General features: G+C 37.1%; 1 protein-coding gene across 2 annotated transcripts in view; it reads left to right on the top strand.

The window, feature by feature from the left end:
- Nucleotides 1–4,999: 4,999 nt before the first annotated feature.
- The window catches only part of USP38 (ubiquitin specific peptidase 38), a 43,029-nt gene continuing 23,004 nt past the window's right edge, over nt 5,000–25,024 (top strand). Inside the window, exons 1-5 of one of the 2 annotated variants that reach the window (XM_032246501.1) lie at nt 5,376–6,593; nt 8,204–8,339; nt 15,906–16,035; nt 17,996–18,097; nt 23,656–23,814. In XM_032246501.1, the coding sequence (XP_032102392.1) occupies nt 5,912–6,593; nt 8,204–8,339; nt 15,906–16,035; nt 17,996–18,097; nt 23,656–23,814 (1,209 nt within the window). In that variant the 5' untranslated portion in view covers nt 5,376–5,911. Of the gene's footprint in view, nt 6,594–8,203; nt 8,340–15,905; nt 16,036–17,995; nt 18,098–23,655; nt 23,815–25,024 lie in introns of both variants that reach the window. The other variant, XM_032246502.1, reaches the window with a different exon arrangement.

Raw genomic sequence — 25,024 nt, 5'->3', positions numbered from 1 at the left:
GGGGAAAAAACCACCTTAAATTTCATATGGAACCAAAAAAAAACCCACATAGCCAAAAAAATTTAAAACAAAAAAAAAAAAAAAAAAAAAAAACACAAAGCTGGAGGCATCACACTACCAGGCTTCAAGCTATACTATAAGGCTACAGTAATCAAAACAGCATGGCACTGTTAGCAAAACAGAGATGTAGACCAATGGAACAGAACAGAGCCCTCAGAAATAATACCACACATCTACAGCCATCTGATCTTCGACAAACCTGACAAAAACAAGCAATGTGGAAAGGATTCCCTATTTAATAAGAGGGCCTGCTTTAGCTTTTTCACTGCCTGAATTTCCTCTGGGGACAATTGCAAGGGATCAGGTTCCTCTTCTAGTAACTTAAGGTACAGAATTTTTGTCTTTTAAGCATATGACTCAATCCATAATCTACAGTAGCCAGTTAAAACTAAAAATTTTTGGAGTTTTCTCTTTGTTTTAGGCAAAGACAAACCTATTATTCCCAATATTCTCTCTGGGCTTATTATCCACTTCCCTTCACTAATCAGGTGTCCTAAATATTTAACTTCTTTTTCTACAAACTGCAATTTGTTCTTAGAGACTCACAATCCCCTTTCTCATAGGAAATTAAGCAAGCTTATGTTGGTTTCCGATACTTTGGCCTTCCTTTCCCAAGAAATTAAAAGTTCATCTATATATTGTAACAACTGGGTTCCCCTGGAAGTTTAGAATTCCTCCAGGACTTTTTCTAAGATTTGACCAAATAAGTTTGGGGCTTCCGTGAAACCTTATGGCAGCATAGTCCAGTGGTACTGTTGTTTTCTCCCAGTTATAGGATTTTCTTATTTCTTTTTTTGCCTATAAACATCCAATTACTCAGCACCATTTGTTGAAAACACTATCCTTCCTCCACTTAATGGCTTTTGAATCTTTGTCAAAAATTAGTTCGAGATATTTGTGTGGGTCTAGGGTATTGTCTATTTCACTGATCTATGTGTCTATCTCTCTGCCATTACCATACCATCTTAATTGCCCTGGCATATAATATTTGGCTAGTGATATGGTTTGGCTGTGTCCCACCCACATCTCATCCTGAACTGTAGTTCCCATAATCCCCACATGTTGAGAGAAGAAACAAACAGGTGGAGATACTTGAATCATGGGGACAGGTTCCCCCATCCTGTTCTTGATAAGTTCTTTACAACAGGCTTTCCCCTTTACTCAGCTCTCATTCTTCTCCTTCCTGCTGCCATGTGAAGAAGGGCATATTTGATTCCCATTCCACCATGACTGTAAGTTTCTTGAGGTGCCCCCCACCAGTCATGCTGAACTGTGAGTAAATTAAACTTCTTTCCTTTATAAATTACCCAGTCTCAGGTATGTCTTTATTAGCAGCATAAAAACAAACTAATACAAGTAAAATTATCCCTCCCACTTAATTCCTCCTTTTCAGAAATATTGTAGCTATTCTGATTTGTTTTTCCAAATAAATTTTAGAATAATCTTGCCTGTATATCAAGAAACAAAAAACCTTGGGATTTTAATAGGAATTGTGATAAACCTGTATATCAATTTAGGGATCATTAAGTCTTCCTGTCCATGTACATAGTCATTTATAGGATCTCTGATTTCTTTCATCAGTGTTTTGTTTTCAGCATGAGTCCTGTACTGTCAGGACTCTGTCAGATTTACGCCTACGTAGTTTTTATTTTAAGCAATTATCAATGGTTTTTTGTTTTGTTTTAAGAGAGCTTGCTCTGTCACCCAGACTGGAGTGCAGTGGTGTGATCTCAGCTCAATGCAACCTCCACCTCCTGGGTTCTCCTGCCTCAGCCTCCTGAGTAGCTGGGACTACAGGCGTGTGCCACCACACCTGGCTAATTTTTGTAACTTTAGTAGAGATGGGGTTTCACCATATAGATCAGGCTGGTCTTGAACTCCTGACCCCAGGTAATCCGCCCATCTCGGCCTCCCAAAGTGCTAGGATTACAGGCATGAGCCACGGCACCTGGCCCAATGGTATATTTTTAATTTTGGTTTCCATGTGTTCGTTGCTAGTACATAAAAGTACAATCAACTTTTGTCTATTCTTTTATATTCTAAGACTGTGCTGCGTTCATTTTTTAGTTCTAGAAATTGTGCAGATTCCTTAAGACTTTTAAACCATGTTTTTCATTTCATTTTTTAAAAGTTCATTCATTCAAAAAATTGTTAGATTCGGCTGGGTACAGTGGCTTATGGCTGTAATCCCAGCACTTTGGGAGGCTGAGCTGGCAGGATCATTTGAGGTCAGGAGTTCAAGACCAGCCTGGCCAACATGGTGAAACTCCATCTCTACTAAAAATACAAAAATTAGCCAGGTGTGGTGGTAGGTGCCTATAATTCCAGCTACTCAGGAGGCTGAGGCAGGAGAATTGCTTGAACCTGGGAGGCAGAGGAGGCAGTGAGCGGAGATCACCCCGTTGCACTCTAGCCTGGGAGATAGAGCAAGACTCCATCTCACAAAAAAAAAAAAAAGGAAAAAAAATTGTTAGATTGTTTACTCTAGTGTTCTATCTGCTAGAAAAAACTAAGAAAATTAAGGGTTTTTTGACCTCATGAAGCTTAGATTCTAGAGGACAGAAAAAGGCTGTACACATACAGTAAATGAAGAGAATGGGAGGAAAAGACACAAGAGCAACTTTATGTAGGGCCTTAAAGTCAATAGTAGCCAGTTAAATTTTAAGATGAGAAGCACTGGAAGATTTAAAATAGGGTAGTAAGGCTGCTCTGCCTATGAAGTAGCCATTCTTTTATTCCTTTATTTTCTTAATAAACTTGCTTTAACGCTACATTGTGAAAAACATTAAATGAAATAGGGCCGTGAGATTAGCTTGGTGTCCACTTTAAGTCATTAAAAAATATATATATCAAAGTGGTTGGAGTCTGTTTTTCTTTACAGCTTAAAAAAAGTATATGAACATAAATTTCATAAAGTCAGGGATTATTTGTAATTACTTCATATGATAATTTATTGATCACAGTCCTCTCTAACCTGTACAATCGGTTTTCTTTTGATTCTATAAGGCGATATAAACTTCCTAAGAGAAAACTAGCCTCATAATAATGTTATTGCAGTTGGCCAACTCTAACCACTGCTTTTGGAACTGCCTTTTGTCTTTGCTTATCACAAACAAACGCGCACACACACACACACTTTTCATCTAATAGTATGATGGAAATAATAAAGACTCTAGAGTCAGGCTTTAGCATTTTTTTAACCTCTTGTGGCTTCAGTACCTTATCTATAAAATGCAGCTATTAATATCTACTTCCAAACCCTGCTTTGAGAACTAAGGATAAAGCATAATATATTGAATTCCAGGCACATGGAGGTTGCTCAGTAAATGATCATTCCCTATCCCGTGCTTTTTCTCTTTCATCCTTACCACTCAGCTCCCATTCTCAGATCTAAGATATTTGTAAAACCATGTAATTAGCAACTGAGGCCTTAGACTAAATCTTTATACAAAATTTTAAAGCCCATTACAATAGCGTCCACTAATCCAATGATTAGTGGCATGACTCACTACAACAAAACCTTCCACAGACTTCTGAAAAGATTTAAAAATAATCAAAAGGAACATGGTATTATTATAGAATTTTTAGCTAAGCTATAAAATGAAGTTGGCCACTTGCAATTGAAATCTTATAAACATAAAAAGGCGTACTATATACATAAATTTTTTTAACCAGCAGCAAACCAGGTCTATTATGACATTATGCAATTTATATTATATGGACTGAAAACTAATAGCATTATGTTCTCAGACAAATTATTTTGTTAACATTCAATTTTTCAACACCTAATATCAACAGAAAGAAGAAAATGTTATAGACAAATCAAAGTAATCTGTCAACTTTTAAATTAACCAATTTTTTTTCTTGTCTGCTTTGGAATAATCACTTCACTGCTACTATTCAGCAATCTTCATTCATTCTGTTAGTTTCTTAGCACAATGACTAATTCCAAATCTCCTCCACTCCATCTCAAATCCACGATCCTTCTTAATGCTTAATTCCTTAATATTTTATTTTCTATATTATTTTTGTCTTCCACTGTGGCACTATTCCCAGTAAAGACAAACATCTCTGTACCTTCACCTCCTGCCTATTGGATAAAGGAAAGTTCCAAAATAATTCCTGTCTTTAGCACGACTGATAGATCAATTACCTCAATTCTCTTTTATCTTCAGTAACTTCCTATAAAACAACTTGGTCGTTAAGTTCCCTTTTACCCAGGTCCTGTCTCCTCTAAACTGCTCTTCTCAAGGCTACCATAATCAACGTGTTAAATACATTACTGAAATCATGTTTGTACTTGGTAAAAAAAAAAAAAAAAAAAAAAAAAAAACACTACTTAGCAAATTGAAATAACAGAATTTTGTTCATTTTTCCACTGGACATTTTAAGTGACCTATTTCTTTAAATTTTGTCTGTATTACAGGACCTTAATGTCTAATTTCACAACTATATTAACCAAGCCTGAATAGGGGTATAGTTAGGCAATATTTTCCAATATAAAGACTTCTGATTAAAGTTTAAATTCTTATTGTGAATCTTTGGAATTTGGCATGAAAGAGAACAAGCATGATGACTGCATCTGTTCTTTCCTATTGTAAACCATCTTCCGTGTCAACATATACGTTAAGTTTTATGGTATTTATTTCGACCTGGTTTTCTGTTTTCAAAGTACTCTTTTGTATGACACAGGCATAAAAATACTTTGACTGTAATACGCCATTTTCCTTACTCTCCTCACATTTTTTTGGACAGCTTATAATTTTGATATGGTATAAAAGCTCACGAACTGGGTCTTTACTACAGGCCTGCTACTGATACTGATGGTCGCTAAATGGTAGGTACGCCATCGGTATTGCTCTTTCTTTAATAACGTCGTATTTAGGTGCACAAGCGCAACTCTAGATGAATTGAGCCAGGGCAAAGACTTCTCAATCCGAATTTTGAGTTTTCCTTACTTTTCCCCCAAATGCTCTTTTCCTCGGATTTCATATCAATAGCACTTTCTCGAGTTTTCACGAGTAACCTGACCCAGGCGGAACCTACGGAAACTAGCCGGCGAGAATCCTACAGTCGCAGCCATCTGAGCAGCGTCCACCCAGGGACGCTCCGCGCGGAAGACCGCCTGTGACTCGACACACTCTCCAGTGACGCGGAAGTGCCGCACGTGCGCGGCGGGGCGGAAAGGAGGGTCCGAGCGCCGGGGAAAGGGAATCTAAGAGTCGGGACAGAGGTGAAGGAGCAGGAAGAGAGGGAGGAAAGGAGAGGCGGTCCTTTCCGGAGGTCCCTAGGTCCTTCACTTCCTGTTTGCCGGCACTTCAAAATCCGGGTCAGAGGGTGTCGCTTCGTTTTCTTCTCCCCGGCTGATCCCGGCACCCTCCGTGACAGCGCCTCCTGACTCAGCCTAGGGCCGGCTTCTCCTCACGACCTGCCGGAGCCTGGACGCCCACACCTGACTCGGAACCTGGAGGCGCGCGTCCTCCACCCACCGGCTCGCAGCCCCGGTCCCTGAGCGCCCGCCGACGCCGCCGAGGGGGCCCGGGCTGGCTCCTCTGCGCTGATGCTAAGAGGAATCGAGGGCCCGGGGCGGCGGCGGAGTACCGGCCTCTGGCGCCTTAGGCCAGCCGCAGGTGTCGGTTCTTAAGCTCTCCAGGCTCGCCAGCTCCCGCCCCGGCTTGGATGGGTCTCCCTGCCCCATAAATGTGGCTGCTGAGGCGGCGGTGGCGGTGGCCCGTCACGCTGCTGCGGCGGCGCTCCAAGTTCACCTCCGCCCCGGGGCTCTCCTGCCCCACCTCGGGGCTGCCGCCACCTGCTCCTTATCCCCTGGCCCTGGCCTTGCAGCGTGGCGACAATGGACAAGATCCTGGAGGGCCTGGTGAGCTCTTCGCATCCGCTGCCCCTCAAGCGGGTGATTGTGCGGAAAGTGGTGGAATCCGCGGAGCACTGGCTAGACAAGGCGCAGTGCGAGGCCATGTTTGACCTGACGACCCGGCTCATCTTGGAGGGCCAGGACCCTTTCCAGCGGCAGGTGGGGCATCAGGTGCTGGAGGCTTACGCACGATACCACCGGCCAGAGTTCGAGTCCTTCTTCAACAAGACCTTCGTGTTGAGCCTCCTTCAGCAGGGCTACCACTCTCTGGACAGGAAGGACGTAGCCATCCTGGACTACATTCACAACGGCCTGAAGCTGATTATGAGCTGTCCGTCGGTGCTGGATCTTTTCAGCCTCCTGCAGGTAGAGGTGTTACGGATGGTGTGTGAGAGGCCGGAGCCGCAGCTCTGTGCCCGACTAAGCGACCTTCTGACTGACTTCGTGCAATGCATCCCCAAGGGGAAATTGTCCATCACCTTCTGTCAGCAGCTGGTTCGAACGATAAGCCACTTCCAGTGCGTGTCCACGCAGGAGAGAGAGCTGCGGGAATATGTCTCCCAGGTGACAAAAGTGAGTAACTTGCTGCAGAACATCTGGAAGGCCGAGCCTGCCACCCTGCTGCCTTCCCTGCAAGAAGTTTTTGCAAGCATCTCTTCCACAGGTAAGGGTCATTACCTTTCAGAATATCTCATAAAAATTCAGTATATGTCACTCTTGCACACATATATTCACACCATGTTTGCCTTCTGCCCTGAAAACATTCTTAAGGGTGAGCAAATCCTAATACCCTTATCCTAAATTTATTAACATTCACTACCTTATTCAGGATGTCACTTCGTACTTTAAAAACAGGCAGTGTTCCCATTTTAAAGTTTAAGAACGTCCAGGTCCAAGACCTTTGGCAGTAAACAAGTTGCTTAATTACCCAGCCTCTGCTCAAGTTATTTGGAATACTTTGAGGATGACAGCTACTGCAGAAAGCTTCCATTCATTGGTGACTAATGGTAGCATGATGTTTACCATAGTGTTTGTTGTACGTGTCTCATATTTTGTAATGAGTTTTTCCCCCATTTTTTTATTCCCTTATTTTCGAATTAATGGATTATGCAGTTTATTACTGGATTATCCCACTTAACTATAAAGTTTTTAAATACTGAGTATTTTAAATACTGAATATTTTAAAACTTCATAGTTAACTGGGATAATCCAGTATCTAGTAGACAAAGGGATACAGGTAGAAGGAGGGAAGGAATAGTACGAGGATTTAAATATTTGTTTTTGTGCCCATGAACTGCATCCTCAGAAAGCAGAGAAGGGTCACATGATACTTGCCTAGAACACGCTTTCTCGCTGAGAAATTTTACCAGTACCTCTACATCCCTTGTTCTGTCGTGGACCTTTCAAGTCTGTAGGTTGTGAGATAATACCTTCAAAACCATGTTCATTTCCGCTCTACTTGGTACAAGCATTCTGCCTCATTTATACCACCAGTGGGGACTGTCTGGCTGTTCAAAATTGAACATGTGAGGGACGTGTCCTCTTTTTATCTTAAGAACCAGAAGTAAAGGTAGAGTTTTAGCAAACATCCTATGTTCTGATGAATTTAATATATTTATGAAAAAATTACAAACGATGTATTTGCAGTATCTGAATTGCTTTTTCTTTTTTCTTATTGTAATTTTACATCTGTTGCCTATGGTGTCATGACAGTTAGGTTCCCCCAAAATTTTTTCCACTGTAGCAGGAAAGGTGCCTATTTGCTTAATTCGTATATAGTTCAACCAAAGTCCCCCCAAAGGTCACCTTAATTTCTACTTTAAGAGATTTTTTAAAATCATCCTTAGAGCAATGAAATGATTAATAGTTTCAAGTTATTTTGGAGGGTCTGAAGTGGGAATTGAAATGATACTTTATATTTCTTTATATTTCCTTTCTGATAATTGGTTTACAAGTGAATATTTTAGTGCAACAATAAATGAATAAATGGTGAAAAATTAAAGTAACTTATTGACTAACCATGGCAAAATATTTCAGTATTCTGTCTATAGTATGAGTTATCATTTCTGTTCACTCTTAATCTTTCATTCCTGTAATTTAACATTGCATGTAAATTAGAGTCTACCCATGAGGGTGTAGCATAGTAACTCCTTTGTAATTAACACCTTTGCTGCAATTCCTTTTTTTTTTTTTTTTTTTTTTTTTGGAAAGTGTTGTTCTTTTTAAATATTTGTACCTTCTTGCCATGTTCCCTTTTCTTTTTTGAAAAAACAGATGCATCATTTGAGCCTTCTGTAGCATTGGCAAGCCTTGTTCAGCATATTCCTCTTCAGATGATTACAGTTCTCATCAGGAGCCTTACTACAGATCCAAATGTAAAAGATGCAAGTATGACCCAAGCCCTTTGCAGGTACTTCTTCATGCCACTAATAATGGTAATTGTAGATTTGGGAAGAGGAAATATTTTGCATTTTGTGAGTAATGAAAAACTTATGAATGTTTAAAACTAAAATCATGGAATCACATGTATAAAGATTCTCCAAATAGATTGGAATTATTTACCTTATAGTGTTTACAGGCATTCCAATAATTCACAAATCTTTTTTCAATTCAGCTTTTTTAATTCCCAAAATATACACACATATACACATATTATACACTCAGAAGTTGGTTGGGTTATCATTATATGGTATAACTAATTTCTTTGCTCATTATTGTTTTCTCCAACCTATTTCTTTCTTCTGCGTTTTTCCCCCTCTTTCTTTCTTTCTTTCTCTTTCTTTCTTTCTTTCTTTCTTTCTTTCTTTCTTTTTCTCTTTCTTTCTTTCTTTTCTTAATTGTAAGTATATACTTTACTTTCTCTTTCAACCAGGCTCAATGGGTATTACACTCTTTGCCCTTGCCTGTTTGGATTTTTTTTCTTTCTCAGTTTTAAATAGATGATTTTGCAAGATACAGAATTCTAACTTGATAGCCATTTTTTCTTTGCATTTTAAAAATAATACTGTGTTACCTTTGGGCATCTATTGTTGCTGGTGGGAAGTCAACTGTCAATCTGATTGTTATTCCTTTGTGAGTAGTCAGCTTTTCTGGAAACTTTTATGATCTCTTTATCCTTAATGTTCTATAGTTTTATTCTTACAGTTCTAGGTATAATCTTATTTGCCTTTCTCAGCACTTTGTCACTTTTATTTAGTCATTCATTCATTTATTCAAACCACACTTATTGAGTACTTACCATGAGTGCCAGGCAGTGTTCAAAACGTCCTCAAACAAACTGATAAAAATATCTGCCTTTATGGGCTTACATTCTAGTTGGGGAGGCAGATGGTAATTTAATAACACACTTCTTTGATTCCAACATGCCTTCTAATTTCAAAGATATTTAAATGTAGAAATGCCCAGTCATTCGTGTCCTAGTTAAATTGGTATGACTTTTCTTGCCTTAGTGGTACATAAGCTAATTATGCATCTTAAAATTGATTTTGTTTTAGATTTAATTAAATATGACAAGTAAAATAATTTAGTTTGTTAGATAGTGATACATACTTGGAAAAAAAGTAGACAAAAAGAGGGATAGGAGTAGTCAGGAAGGGGGATAGATTGTGGGGAAGTGGTTTGCAATTTTAAATAAGATGGATGAAGAAGGCTTCACTGAGGTGACCATGAAGTGAAGACATGAAGGATGTGAAGAAGCAAACCTGTGGATATCTGAGGGGAAGAATATCAGTACTATTTTATAGTTCACTAATTTTCTCTTCAAAGGTGCTCATCTGTGGAGCTTAGTTACTGAGTTTCTTTATTTCAATTACTATTTTTTTCTAATTAAGGTTTTTGTGTCTACCTGTTAATATCTGCCAGTTGCTGTAGTTTAATTCTTTTCTTATGTGTGTGTATATTAAGCTAATTTAAATACAATATAAGGGATTTGGACAAAATGGTTTCTGTGCCCCTGTTATAAAATTATAAGGTGACATATAAACTGAGGTATTCATATTGGGTTCTCAGCTCCATTTGTACTAATTTCACTCTTTGTAACACAAACTCTAGGGACTTTGATTTTCTCCACATTTTCCCCCTTTTCATTGATTAAAAGGTCTTCCACTTCTAGCGTTTCTTCTTTCTTCTTGTGTTCTTAAACATAATTGAATCAATTTATCTGTAACTTTTACTTCCAATTTCGTATTGTTCATTCCCTCTTTGACTTTCAGAGATTTGTCAAAGTACTTTGTATGTTTGAGAAAACGTTGTGTAAATGTTTTTCCTGTTACGTGACCTCTACCCCCATTGCTTTTCATTTATGATGATCCCCTTACTGTATTTGGCAATCTATATTTTTATTCTCGTCTCCCTGATACCTTGGTATTCATTGTTCTTGAAATTCTTGTCTCTGACACCATACTATTAGGAATTTCTTTCTGTATCCTTTTTATTTTCTTTCTTCCCATTATTATCATCACTTTATCAGTTCTGACCTGTATATGGCTGACTTCTAAGTCTTTATGTAAAGTTCTCATTGTTCTTTTAAGAAACTCTTATCTTGTTCATGTCCTCATAATGAAACTCCTTCTGTGCCCTATTTAGCAGCAACATGCTTTTGTCAGTGTGACTGTAACAGCAATAAAGTCTCTTTCTCTTTGGAATGAATATTTTATAACTTATATTTCCTCCTGATAAAGTAGATTCAGAAAATTATCGATTTTATAGCTGGAAGTGAAATTGGAGATTAGTTAGTCCATCACTTTCATTGCATAGAGTCATAGTAGCAGATTTTCTTTACATGACATAAATTATTTAATGCTCACCACAGTCTTTTGAAATCGGTACTGTTATTGGCCGCATCTCATAGTTGAGGAAACTGAGAGGTTAAATAATGTACCCAATCTCATTCAGGTAATAAACAGTGAATTCTGTATTTGAACTTAGAGTTATGATATAGTCACCAATGAAGAAACAAACCAAAGTAGTCAAGTTTGTCACTTAGGGCCACTCACTTAAAGGCAGAACTTATCTTTGTGGACTGATGTTGGTTTTTATTTTTTTCCCTTTTTTTTTTTACTTAAGTTGACACTAATTCTAAATATCTGGTCACAAACCTATAAGCAATTTTCTACTCCATCCTTTCTTTTATTTCCTTTGATTAACATAATTAATAAGTCCTTTGGATTATTTCTTTAGGACATTTATTAAAATGACGCTTATTCTGTCCCCACTACCTTGAAGAAATCAGGCTTTCCTCTCTGCATAGTTTTTTAGTTGGTCTTTTTGCTAACTGTGGCTGACTTTTCTTCTCTCAATCATCTGGACTCCTGATTTTTGTCTTCTAATAAAGACATTGTAGTAACTTCCACTGCCAAGTTGAATGCAAATTCCACTTCTTAGCATTTAGTCGTCTTAATTTTCCAGTCTCTTCAAAAACAGTCATAGTACCCAATTTAGGATTTTTTTTTCAAGATGTATTTGGAAATTAATTTGTACCTATTTGTTTCTATGGGGAGTTGTGACTCAGCTTTTGTATTACATTTCCAGTGTTTCCTGTGTGAACCTATTTACCCATAATCTACATGAAGTAATTATTCTGATATAGAAAATGTAACTGAAAGGGATAGTGATAATTGTTTTTACCATACTCCTCCCACTTTATACCTCCCCGTGCATTATATTTTCCCAAACATAGCAGTGATCATGTTTCACAGTCATTTTCCATAATCCATAGAAATGCAAATGCAAATACCATACCAGGACCAAACAGATAATATTAAAATATGAAATAGGCCAGGTATAAGTGAAATGATAAGGAATGGGATACATAAGTACCTTCTAAAAGAGAAAACTGATCATCAACTCCAGTTGTCCATTGATGTGAGGAAACTGGAATCCAGTCTTGTTTGATGTGATTTTTCAAAAGAAGCCTGAAATCCAATTTTCTATGTGAAATTTCCCAATGTTTAAAACATTGAGACAAATATAAGGGAAGGCTGCCTATAGCCCACAAGCTGCCATGTAAAAGTGGAAATTGGTTTTATTCTCCATAAATTGTGATTAAACCAATCTTGGTGTCTTTCATAATTTTGCCAGTTTTACTATTATGGTTTTCAAGTTGCAAGTATTTTCCTTTAGCTATATAAAGAAATAGTTTCATTTATTTAATAAATTTAAGTTCTTACTCAGTGCCAGGCACTGTGCTAAGTGCTGGGAATCCAAAGATATGTAAGAGATCACTGCTCTCAAGCTCGCAGTCTAATGGAGGAGACAGGTCTTGGAGTATATGAATGGTAAGTATATAGTTCAATGTTACTTAAATAGTAAGATATTAAATCAGTATACCAGGGTTAAAAGAAAGTGTCCTGAGAATTCAAATTGATAATCACTGATACATGGTAGATAAGATTCCTATAGTTAGCCATAAAAATAGCTCATCCTACAGTGCCTGCCTGTACTGGAGAAGAAACAGACATGGGCAAGTCTGGTCAAATTGAAACAGAACTGGAATATACTTAAAATGTAGCAAAAAAAAAAAAAATGCATTATATGCTGGCAGAGTTTAGTTTAAATGCCCATACTATTATTTGATAATTGTGTGCTTGTTGACAAATTTCCTAACTTTTCTTTCCATTTTAAGGACAGAAACCATATCTTATGGTTATATTCTCAGCACCAAACACAGTACCTGCTATGTAATACACAAATATTTATTTCATGAATGCTTTCTGACTTAGTCTGTTTGGGCTACAATAACAAAATACCTTAGATTGGGTTATTTATGAACAATAGAAATATATTTCCCACAGTTCTGAAGGCTGGGAAATCCAAGGTCAAGTTGCCAGCAGATTTGGTATCTGGTGAGGGCCTGTTCCTTTAGATGGAGCTTTCTATGTATCTTCAAATGGCAGAAAGAGCAGGGGTGCCCCCATCAGCTTCTAATCCCACTCACTAGTCACCTGACAAAGGCCCCACCTCTTAATACTAACACATTGGGGTTTGATTTTAATGTATGAATTTTGGAGGGACACAAACATTCAGACCACAGCAGCTTTTGATTTGTGTACCATCTGATATGAAGTTTATTTATAGGTGGTCAGGAGATTGGCGTACATAAAATAATGTAAAGAATAAATGCTTATGAGATAGAAAGGCAGAAATGGAGAGGATGAGAAAAAGGCTGACCGAGTAATGAAGGATAGTGAAAAGCCATGGCCAAGTGGAATTTTTGTACTTTCTGTGCTCTAACCCTTTCTCAGTACTCACCTTAGACTGAGCTAAAGGGGATTCTGGCCTTGAGACCTGTATTCTGGCAAGTCCTGTTTCCTCTACGCTGACAGTGATTTCCCATGAGGCAAAGAATCCACAGAGCCAAGATGTGGTCACACATGCCCTGCCTCTAGATTATATCTTTTTTCTATGTCCATATTTACATATATATATTCACATGATTTTCTTTTAAACTAAAATTGTTTTTTATAAAAACCACTGGTATTTTTTTTTCCATCTTAATTCAACAATTTCTCAGCTCTTTCTATTTTAGACCCCTCATGGATAGATCATGTACATCTATCTTATTATTTAAAACTTTATATAGTTCCATAGTATCAATACCATAGTATCTTCAGCCATTTCCTTATTGACAATCATTTAAGTTGTTCACAGTTTTTCTATATTATAAACAATGCTACAGTGAATACCCTTGGTACACAAATGCAAGTGTGTCTCTCCTTTGCTACTCTGTATAAGTAGAATCACCACAAGACTTTATGAGAATCACCCCCACAATATTTAGAAGATGTGAAACCGCTGTCAAGGATTACTTTAATGACTTGTAACCATCATTGTTGGAAAAGGCTAGAAAAACAAGAAAGGAAATAAAATTTGTGTAGAGAATGGAGGGAATATACACATAACTTATAGTTAACATGCATTTGGACTTTGGGACTACTCTTAATGTTTGAATGGACCTTATAATCTTAAAAACAAAAACCTTAATAAAAATAACATTCTAGTGTTAATGTAGATAGTTATATAACACAACTGCTGTGAAAATAACTGTATCAATGAAGATGTCAGTCCTTTGACCAGGCGCAGTGGCTCATGCCTGTAATCCCAGCACTTTAGGCGGCCAAGGTGGGCAAATCACTTGAGGCCTGGATTTCGAGACCAGCTCAGGCAACCCCCTTGGTGAAACCCCATCTCAGAAAATACAGAAATTAGCCAGATGTGGTGACGCACATCTGTGTAGTCCTAGCTACTCAGGTGGCTGAGGAGAGAGGGTCGCTTGAGCCTTGGAGGCGGACGTTGCACTGAGCCGAAGTAATGCCTCTACAATCCGAGTAATAGAGCAAGACCACGTCTCAAAAAAAAAAAAAAAAAAAAAAAAAGATGTCAGTCATTTTAACATATTAGTTTTTATTTTAGTAATGTATTTATATCCTTAGTATTTATATTTGCATTTCGTACAATCAAGGTATTTATTTATTGACACATGTATTAACATTTGATGGGAAAGAGACATTCACAATGAGTATTTCCAGTGTTATGGATTAATTCATTTAATCTTCACAACAGTCCTGTAAAATAAGCATGTTTATCTATAATTTACAGGCAAAGAAACAGACATAGAGAGGTTAAAAAAACCTGTTTAGTATTTAAGGTCCCCTATCTAATAAATGGTAAATTGAGATTTTTAAACCAGTCACTCTGGCTTCAAAAACTCATTTTCCCTCTTCTTTTTTCTTAATGTATAATCCTAAAAATAGAATTACTAGGTCAAAGTATGTGAACATTTGCCTCAGTTGCTTTCTTTTTTCTTTTTTTTTTAAGAGACGGAGTCTCACTCTATTGCCCAGGCTGGAGTGCAATGGCAGGATCTCGGCTCACTGCAACCTCCACCTCCCAGGTTCAAGCCATTCTCCTGCCTCAGCCTCCCGGGTAGCTGAAATTACAGGCACATGCCACCATGCCTGGCTATTTTTTTGTATTTTTAGTAGAGATGGAGTTTCACCATGTTGGTTGGGCTGGTCTCAAACTTCTGACCTCAGATGATCTAGCCCCCTTGGCCTCCCAAAGTGCTGGGATTGCAGGCGTGAGCCACTACGCCTGAACTTCAGTTGCTTTCTGAAAGAGCTGTACCAATGTTCATTGTGTTAGAGATCTAACTTTGGAGAGTCTCTCTGTTGGAATCCATATTACTTTTTTTTTTTTCATTAATTTGGTTGGATATTCAAGAAAAGCACTCATTAGTGCAAAATGAGGCCAATACAGTATTTATAGACTTAGTGCTCTTTTATGTATTTGATGTTTCTTTTTGTTGTCTTTGGATAGTAGGATTTTGAAAATGCTGAAGATACCTCTTTCACAATTCAAAATAAAGTCTTTTTTAATAGTACATTTATATTAGTCTGTACTCACCAGGAAAGAGGAATCTTGATTCATATTCATATGTCTTAGTTCAGATTACATTTCAGCTGCTCTTTTTAGAGTAAATTTGCCTAATAAATTATTGATATAAGTTGAGCATCCCAAATTTGAAATGTTCAAAAATCCAGTACTTTTTGAGTGCTGACATGGTGCTCGAAGGAAATGCTCATTGGAACATTTCAGATTTCAAATATTTGAATTTGAAATGCCCAACCAGTTAAGTATATAATGCAAATAACTGAAAATCCAAACCACTTCTGGTTTCCAGCATTTCAGTTAAGGAATATTCATCCTGTGCCACTATAAAGCATAAACAAAATAAGTTATCAGAAATTCTTTTTATGGAAATATGTTGAATATGAGAAACTATCAGTTTACAAGATTGGAAACTCCATTAGAACAAGCACCTGTTACACTCATTTCTACATCCTTGTCAGTACTTTTCACCAGCAAATTCAGTAAATATTCATTCACAAAGTGAGTGGTTGTCTGCTGTAACTTTTGTTATCTCTAACTAAATGAAAATGTTTTCAATACTGATTGTTTTGTTTTCCTTCAATTTCAGAATGATTGACTGGCTGTCCTGGCCATTGGCTCAGCATGTGGATACATGGGTAATTGCACTCTTGAAAGGACTGGCAGCTGTCCAGAAGTTTACTATTTTGATAGATGTTACTCTGCTGAAAATAGAACTGGTAAGTGGGAATATGGAAATCTGTTAGAATATATGGACTCATGAAAATCAATATTTTTATCTTTGGGTGATATCCTTGAAAGCATCTAATTTTGAATATGTTATTGTTATTTTCTTTTGTCTAACAGTTTTGAATAGGCTTTAGAAATTTTTTTAAATGTCATTTAAGTATAAGTAATTAGGCTGGGCATTGTGGCTCATGCCTATAATCCCAGCACTTTGGGAGGCTGAGGCAGGCAGATCACTTGAGGCCACGAGTTCAAGACCAGCTTGGCCAACATGGCAAAACCCCATCTCTACTAAAAATACAAAAATCAGCTGGGCATGATGCTGCATGTCAGTAGTCTCAACTACTTGGGAGGCTGAGGCACAAGAAATCACTTGAAACTGGGAGGCAGAGGTTGCACCACTGCACTCCAGCCTAGATGACAGAGCAAGACTCTGTCTCAAAAAAAGAAAAAAAAAAGTAATTAAAGCAATTGTTTTATTTTCAAATATCCAGTACAAAAACATTCTTTCCATCATCTCTTGAATCCAACTAATCAAGCTTTTACCACTATTACTCTACCAATGCTTTCCAGTGTCGCTAAACTCGAATCATTTCTCAGGCCTCTTCTCATTTGACCTGTCAGCAATATTTGACATAGTCAGTCACTCCCTCTTGTTTCCAGGACATTATACTCTCTTGATTTTTGTCGTCCTTTACAGGCATATCAGTCTCTTGTACTTACTCTTTCTAACTTTTAGAATACCTTACAAGTCAGTCTTTGGTCCATTTTCTTATCAGTGTGTAATCACAGCATAGGTGTTCCATGGCTTTAAATAACATCCCTAATTTGATGACTGCCAGATTTGTATTTTTAGTCACCCCTGAACTCCATATTCATGTGTCCGTCTGTCTTTACATGGATCTCAGATTCACTTTATCCACAATCTTACTCATGATTTTTCTCTCCCAGACTTGATCTTCCCATCTTAATAATGGCTACTCTATCCTTTCACTTGCTCAGGCCAAAAACCTTGAAGCTATTCTTACCTTTTTTAAATTCTCTCTCAGCCCATATTCTACAAATTCTACTGACACCACCTTTATGATATATCTAGAATCCTACCACCCTGATCCTACATCATCTCTTGCTGCAAGGTTGCAACAGCCTTCCTGCTCCTGTCCTTGGTCCCCTGTACTTGTCACACAGGTCCTATGTGTTCTGGCCCACTTCTTCACTAATCCCATCTCCCACTGTTCTTACCTCGGTCTCTTGCTTCACTTACACTGACCTTTTGCTTCATCTGTAGCACATCAGCCTGAAGGCCTCAGGGCCCTTGCAATCCTGTTTGCCCTGCCTATAATGCTCTTGTCCCAGATATTTGCCAGGCTTATTCACTCCCTTCAGTTTTATAGTTAGATACCACTTTTTTCATGAGCCATTTACTGAATGCTATATAAAACAGCAGATCTTTTTGCTACGTAGCATTCCGTTTATCATACCCTGCTTTAAATTTGTTGATAACACTTACCACCATGTGTTACTTTTTATTGTTTCTACCTACCCTCTAGATGATAAACTCTGTAAGATAGAGATTTTTTTTTTTGATCCACTGTTGTAGCATTAGTTCCTAGAAGTAGGATGAGTAATAGCATGTGCTTAACAAATATTTGTCGATTGAATTGAATGAATGGTGGACTAGGGAGCTATTGCCTTGTAAACATAGTTTGACAAATTTTTATTTAATTGGAGAGTTTTAACAATTGGTTAGGCCAGTTACATTCCCCTTGATCTCTGTTGCATTGTTATTTCCTAACTTCATCCTTCTCTCAAAGTTTAATACCGTAAGTTATGATAGAACTTTCCAGAAAGGGGACATTCATATAAATAATTTTTAGCCCCAGAAAAATAGCCACTGTTAGATTAATGATTTTTCTGCAAACTCTTAAGATGGTGTCTTGTCTTATTTTGAAGGTTTTTAATCGACTTTGGTTTCCTCTTGTGAGACCTGGTGCTCTTGCAGTTCTTTCTCACATGCTGCTTAGCTTTCAGCATTCTCCAGAGGCGTTCCACTTGGTAAGTTATGACATTAGCTTTCTATTTAGTTTAATATTGAGTCACATTTTTACATACTGAAAATATTGCAAATTAGTCCTAAATCTGTTTTCATATTGCTTTATGATTTCCTAGAAAATTGAAATTGTGAGATTTCCCTCCAAGGAATATATTTTTGTATCTCCTTCAAACTACTCCACTTGCAACAACTACCAGCAGTTGAGAGTTACTGTTCACATGGGAGATGTCACTGATGGATGTCTGTTGCACATGTGAGCAGTATAGGAGGATTCAAATGATTAAAAACCACTGCTTTAGAATTTGAAAAGCATGAAAACACACCAGTCTTTGGTTTTACAGCCTCAGTATTCAGGCTTTTCATTTACTGTCAGCCTGCATCCTACAAATCCTGTTGACACTACCTTTAAAATATATCTAGAATCCTACCACTTTAAGCCAGCTGAATCATTGGCTTTGATTTGATTTCAGTTATTTGATTATCAGTTACTGCAGTTGGGAAATGACAAATTGTTATTTTGGCCAACTGTCCATTTACCACTCTAGGGCATCATAGGAAAGTAGTGCCTTTGTGTGGTTACTTACTTTTTCCAAAGTCTAATCCTGTTTTATAAGACTAGAAACTGATTGTCAATAAACCCACAGTGGAAAAATCTTAGGAATACTGACTTACCATAAACTTCAGAGAAGACTGATGAAGTTCAGAATTCCAGTTGTTTATTTTTAGCTAGAATATATTCACATAGGTTGCTCAGTGCCCCATTTCTACTGAAGGAAAATCCACAGGCTTTGTAGTAAGTAAACCTTACTAGCAAGTAATTACATTATACATTACCACTTAGGGTGAGTGATTTCTACAGTTAATTGCCCAAATTTTGGTGAGTTTAAATCATCAAGCAATAACCTTATATATGTGTATAATATAAACAAAACTCAAACTTGAACTAAGATAGCAGGTGTACTAGCAAAGTCTTCCAAGAAAAAAAAGCATCAATTGTTTGTCCTTGTCTTCAGGCACAATCATGTGTAAGACATTTGAGAAAAGGCTTTGTTTTCCACATTTCTTTTTTTGTTTGTTTTTTTTTACTTTTATTTTAGATTCAGGGATACACGTGAAGGTTTGCTACATAGGTAAACTCATGTCGCATGGGTTTGGTGTACAGATTATTGCATCAACCAGTTATTAGTACCCAGTTGTTATCTTTTCTGCTCCTCTTCCTCCTCCCACTCTCCACCCTCAAGTAGACCTTAATGTCTGTTGTCTCCTCTTTTGTGTTCATGAGTTCTCACCATTTAGCTCCCACTTACAAGTGACAACATGGGGTATTTGGTTTTCTGTTTCTGCATTAGTTTCCTAAGGATAATAGTCTCCACCTCCATCCTTGTCTGCAAAAGACATGATCTCATTATTATGGCTGCATAGTATTCCATGGTATATATGTACCTCATTTTCTTTATCCAGTCTGTCACTTATGGGCATTTAGATTGATTCCATGTCTTTGCTATCATGTATAATGCTACAGTGAACATTCCCATGCATGTATCTTTATGGTAGAATGATTTATATTCCTCTCGTTGTATACCCAGTAATAGGATTGCTGGGTCGAATGATAGTTCTGCTTTTAGCTCTTTGAAGAATCACCATACTACTTTCTATAATGGTTTAATGAATTTTTACTCCCACCAAGTGTATAAGTGTTCCCTTTTTTCTGAACACCAGCATGTCTTCTTTTTTGACTTTTTAGTGATAGCCACTCTGGTATGAGATGGTAGCTCATTGTGGTTTTGAGTTGCATTTCTCTGCTGATCAGTGGTATTGAGCTTTTTTTCATAAGCTTGTTGGCTGCATGTATGTCTTTTGAAAAGTGTCTGTTCATGCCCTTTTCCCACTTTTTAATGGGGTTGTTTTTCTCTTGTAAATTAAGTTCCTTATAGATGCTGGATATTAGACCTTTGTCAGATGCATAGTTTACAAGTATTTTCTCCCATTCCATAGGTTGTCTGTTCACTCTGTTGATAGTTTATTTTGCTGTACAGAAGCTCTTAAGTTTAATTATATCCCATTTGTCAATTTTTGCTTTTGTTGTCTTTGTCATGAAATCTTTGCCCATTTCTATGTCCAGGTTGGTATTGCCTAGGTTGTCTTCCAGGATTTTTATAGTTTTGGATTTTACATTTAAGTTTTATCCTTGATGTAATGAACATCAATATAAAACTCCTCAACTTGCCAACCAAATCCAGCAGCACATCAAAAAGCTAATCCACCATGATCAAGTAGGCTTCATCCCTTGGATGCAAGACTGGTTTAACATATACAAATCAATCACATAAACAGAACTAAAGACAAAAACCACATGATTATATCAATGGATGCAGAAAAGGCTTTCAGTAACATTCAGAATCTCTTCATGTTAAATACTCTCAATAAACTAGGTATTAGAGGAACATATCTTAAAATAGTAAGAGCCATCTATGACAAACCGACAACCAACATTGTACTCAGTGGACAAAAGCTGGAAGCATTCCCCTTGAAAACCAGCACAAGACAAGGATGCTCTCTCTCACCACTCCTATTCAACTAGTATTGGAAGTTCTAGCCAGAGCAGTAAGGCAAGAGAAAGCAATATAGAGCATCCAGATAGGAAGAGAAGAAGTGAGACTGTTTGTAGATGACATGTTTCTATATCTAGAAAACCCCAAAATGTTCTACAAATAGCCCAAAAGCTCCTTCAGCTGATAAACAACTTCAGCAATGTCTCAGGATACAAAGTTAATGTACAAAAATCACTAACATTCCTACACACCAAGAGCAGCCAAGCAGAGAGCCAAATCAGGAAGGCAATCCCATTAACAATTCCCACAGAAAGAATAAAATATTTAGGAATACAGCTAACCAGGGAAGTGAAAGATCTCTACAATGAGAAAGACAAAACAATGCTCAAGAAATCAAGAAGATACAAACAAAGGGAAAAACATCCCATGCTTATGGATGGGAAGAATCAATATCATTAAAATGGCCATACTGCCCAAAGCAATTTACAGTTGCAGTGCTATTTCTATCAAACTACCAATGAGATTCTTCACAGAACTAAAAAAACTATTTTAAAATTTGTATGGAACCAAAAAAGAACCTGAATAGCCAAGGCAATCCTAAACAAAACGAACAAAGCTGGAACCATCACATTACCCACTTCAAATTACGCTACAGGGTTGCAGTAATTAAAATAGTGTGGTACTGGTACAAAAACAGGTACATAGACCAATGTAACAGAATAGAGAGCCCACAAACAAGGCTGTACACCTACAACCATCTATCTTGACAAAGCTGACAAAAACAAGCAATGGGCAAAAGGCTCCGTCTTCAATAAATGGTGCTGGGAAAACTGGGTAACCATATGAAGAAGATTGAAGCTGGACCCCTTCCTATACTGAATACAAAAATCAACTCAAGATGTTTTTTAAATTTCTAGGAAGGAGATTCTGACTTAACTTTATCATTCATTCTAATGTTTATTGTCCACATTGAGGATATTCCTTTTTCTAGTAGTGGGAAATGTGGTAGTTAAATCACCTATAACTCCAAATAGCTCAGTAAATGACTTGGGCTTAGGAATTGCTAAGTATGAGCAATAATCTGGAATCAGCATCATCATAATTTCTTATATGTTAAGGACATCTTAGGGCAAACCAAGATTTATGTTAGAATATGTGGTGTTATGGGTCAGGTTGCTTTTCTTATGCATTTTGCCCACTGAAAAGAATTTATTTTAAACAGACACTATGGCAGATAGCAATAATGGAGGAAGAAAAAAAATCAAAGCTTTGAATTAAATAAGTTTTATACATTCTCTTAAAAAAAGTTTACTATTATAATGTCAAGAAACATTTAGGTTCACTTATTCAAAAAAATCAACTTTCATATATTTAGACAATAATAGCCTGCTTGGAAGTGCATCTGTATAACTGTGAAAGACTAAGTCTTACTTCCATGTTGTGATAATCTTGACCATTTAGGATATAGTAATAGACAAACCATATAACCTGATTACAAAGACCAAATCTGTGTCTGACAGATTTGGAATTATAAATTTAATAAACACTTCTAAAATTTTTGCCTCTTCAGTCTCTCTTCACCTTTGAAAAAAACAAATAATTTTGGATTTCTATTTTAGCAAGAGAGTATCTGATAGATGTGGCTTTATGAGATGTAAGTATAATTCACATTTGCTTAGAAATGTAGAGATTATAGCAATAGAATGAACTCACTAGGAACTGGTAGTTTTATGGTCACATCAATACTTATGATGGCAGTAAGATAAAAGAACGTAGTGCAAAAGTTACAGTGTGATTTAAGTACAAAAGTAAAGCCAGACAGAGCAGAATGGAAATAGCACTATTAATGTAAGACTATGATTGTTCTTTTTGTGAGAAGGAAAAGGAATTGATGGGTTATTACTATCATTGTAGTTATTGCTGTTTGATGATATGGCCCTAGTAGAGTTATAACTTTGTTTTTTACCACGAGTTAGCAACCCCAAAATGTTCTACAAATAAAACAGAAGATATCTTTTACCATAAGAAGTGTAAATATGTAGTATCAGGTTATAATTAAAAATTAATTGAAAAAAATATAGTATCATGCTAATGGAATGAGCCATATCTATAAAATAGAAGTTGTTTCATTTTAATAACCTATTGAAGATATGATTGGCCCTGGATTGGTTGACTTTTTAGTTTAATTTTATAATTAAAGAAGATTATGCTGATGATCAATTTTAACAATGTTCTATATGTTTACGAGCAATGATCATTTTTTATTTGACTTTTATTTTTAGCCCTAGTTCTTTAAAACTAACAGCAGCTTCTGATGTCCTTTATTTTTAGAATGATCTCATTTTTTGGAGGGTGGGAAATGGGATTTGTTAGTAAGAAAGCCACTCTAACATGAGTGTATGTCTTATGTCAGGTAATAACATAAGCATAAGCATATGTCAGGTAATAGGATTACTTTTAGATAAGCACAGAGACCTTGCCGTGTTCTGTGTGCTTATCAAAAAACAATCCTATTTCCTGAGCTGTAATTTTAGTTACATGTGTAAAGGTTTTCTTGAAGTAGACTTTAACATGCAATGTACTTTTGATTCTTTCAAGTGAAAAATACTTAATTCACACTAGATGGAGCTCTTTAGCTAATTCTAGGATTATTTTTCAAAAGTTTATCCTCATTGAATGATCTAGTAAATACAATAGCCCTAACGCTTTCAACCTACAGCATTTTCCAAAATGGCAGCAATTACTAAGATTTCTATTTTGTACCTTAGTTTATGTTTTAGATGGTGTGTAAGGAAGAGGAGGGAGTCATATATGGGATTACAGTCATATGTGACTGAAAACTAGATTTTCCTTGATATTTTAGAAACATTTAACTTCATAAAAAAACTCTGTAACTGAACATACAGAAAAATATTTGCTGATCATAACATTTGTATTCTGTTTGTATGATAGAGAATGTGTTACCAATTTGTATAAATTCAGCACTGTTTGTCCTTTGTTCTCTTCAGATTGTTCCTCACGTGGTTAATTTGGTTCATTCTTTCAAAAGTGATGGTCTGCCTTCCAGTACAGCCTTCTTAGTGCAATTAACAGAACTGATACACTGTATGATGTATCATTATTCTGGATTTCCAGATCTCTATGAACCTATTCTGGAGGCAATAAAGGTATAATGATAGTTGTACCAGTATCTGTAGAGTTGTGTTATATTAATTTGATGAACATTGTTATAACCGGCTGTGCAATTTACTATTTTACGGTAATAATGCTTTTTGTTTGAAAAACGCAGTTAGAATCAGGTTTCATTTATGTTTAGGGAGTAACTGCTTTCTTGCTGCTATCACCATTCTAAATTAATAACCGTATTTTCTCATTTCTGCAGTGTCATCAATTGTAAGGCATAGCTTTAAATTTATAATATCTTTAAGGGCAATTTGTTTAAAAAGAAATGCTACATCAAGTTAATGCATACATCAGATTTGCACCCCAATATTAGAAATGTTAAAGTATGTGTAGAGTACATCTTGGAATATAGGAAATGGAGTTCAGTAAAATATTTGACTTTGATTTCTTCCCCTTTTTAATGCTTCTTTTTTTTTAGTTTTTGAGACTGAATCTCACTCTGTCGCTCAGGCTGCAGTGCAGTGGTGCGATCTTCGCTTACTGCAACCTCTGCCTCCCGGATCCAAGCGATTCTCCTGCCTGAGCCTCCTGAGTTCTAGGACTACAGGGGCCCACCACTACACCTGACTAATATTTGTATTTTCAGTTGGGGCAGGGTTTCACCATATTGGCCAGGCTGGTCTCAAACTCCTGACATCAAGTGATCCACTCGCCTCGGCCTTCCAAGGTGTTGGGATTACAGGCATGAGCCACTGCACCTGGCCCCCTTTTTAGTTAATTCTATTTTTGCTGTGGATTGTTCATGAATGTTTAGAAACTTCGTTTGAATTATTTGTGGAGTTACACTGTTTTTCAGCTTTATATGGAAATGGATCTAAAAAGCACTTTTTTTGGTGGGGGAACAGTCTTGCTTTCTTGCCCAGGCTGAAGTGCAGTGGCATGATCATGGCTTATTGCAGCCTCTACATCTTGATGTCAAGTGATCCTCCCATCTCAGCCTCCCAACTCTTTGGGACTACAGGTGCGCACCACCACACCAGGCTAATTTCTTATTTTTCGTAGAGACCGGGTCTCACTATGTTGCTCAGGCTGGTCTTGAATTCCTAAGCTCAAGTGATCCTCAGCCTCCCGAAGTGCTGGGATTACAGGCATCAGCCACTGTGCCTAGCCTAAAAAAAAACATTTCTGTGTGGAAGAATGGATCACAATAAACATACTTTACTCTTAGTAAACTTACTGCATAATCAGTGTATA

This window comes from Sapajus apella, unplaced genomic scaffold (assembly GCF_009761245.1).
Source record: "Sapajus apella isolate SASKATOON/1434 unplaced genomic scaffold, GSC_monkey_1.0 scaffold61, whole genome shotgun sequence".
NCBI classification, from domain to species: domain Eukaryota; kingdom Metazoa; phylum Chordata; class Mammalia; order Primates; family Cebidae; genus Sapajus; species Sapajus apella.
The sequence above is the reverse complement of the archived record's forward strand: the minus strand, read 5'-3'. Positions and strand labels throughout refer to the sequence as shown.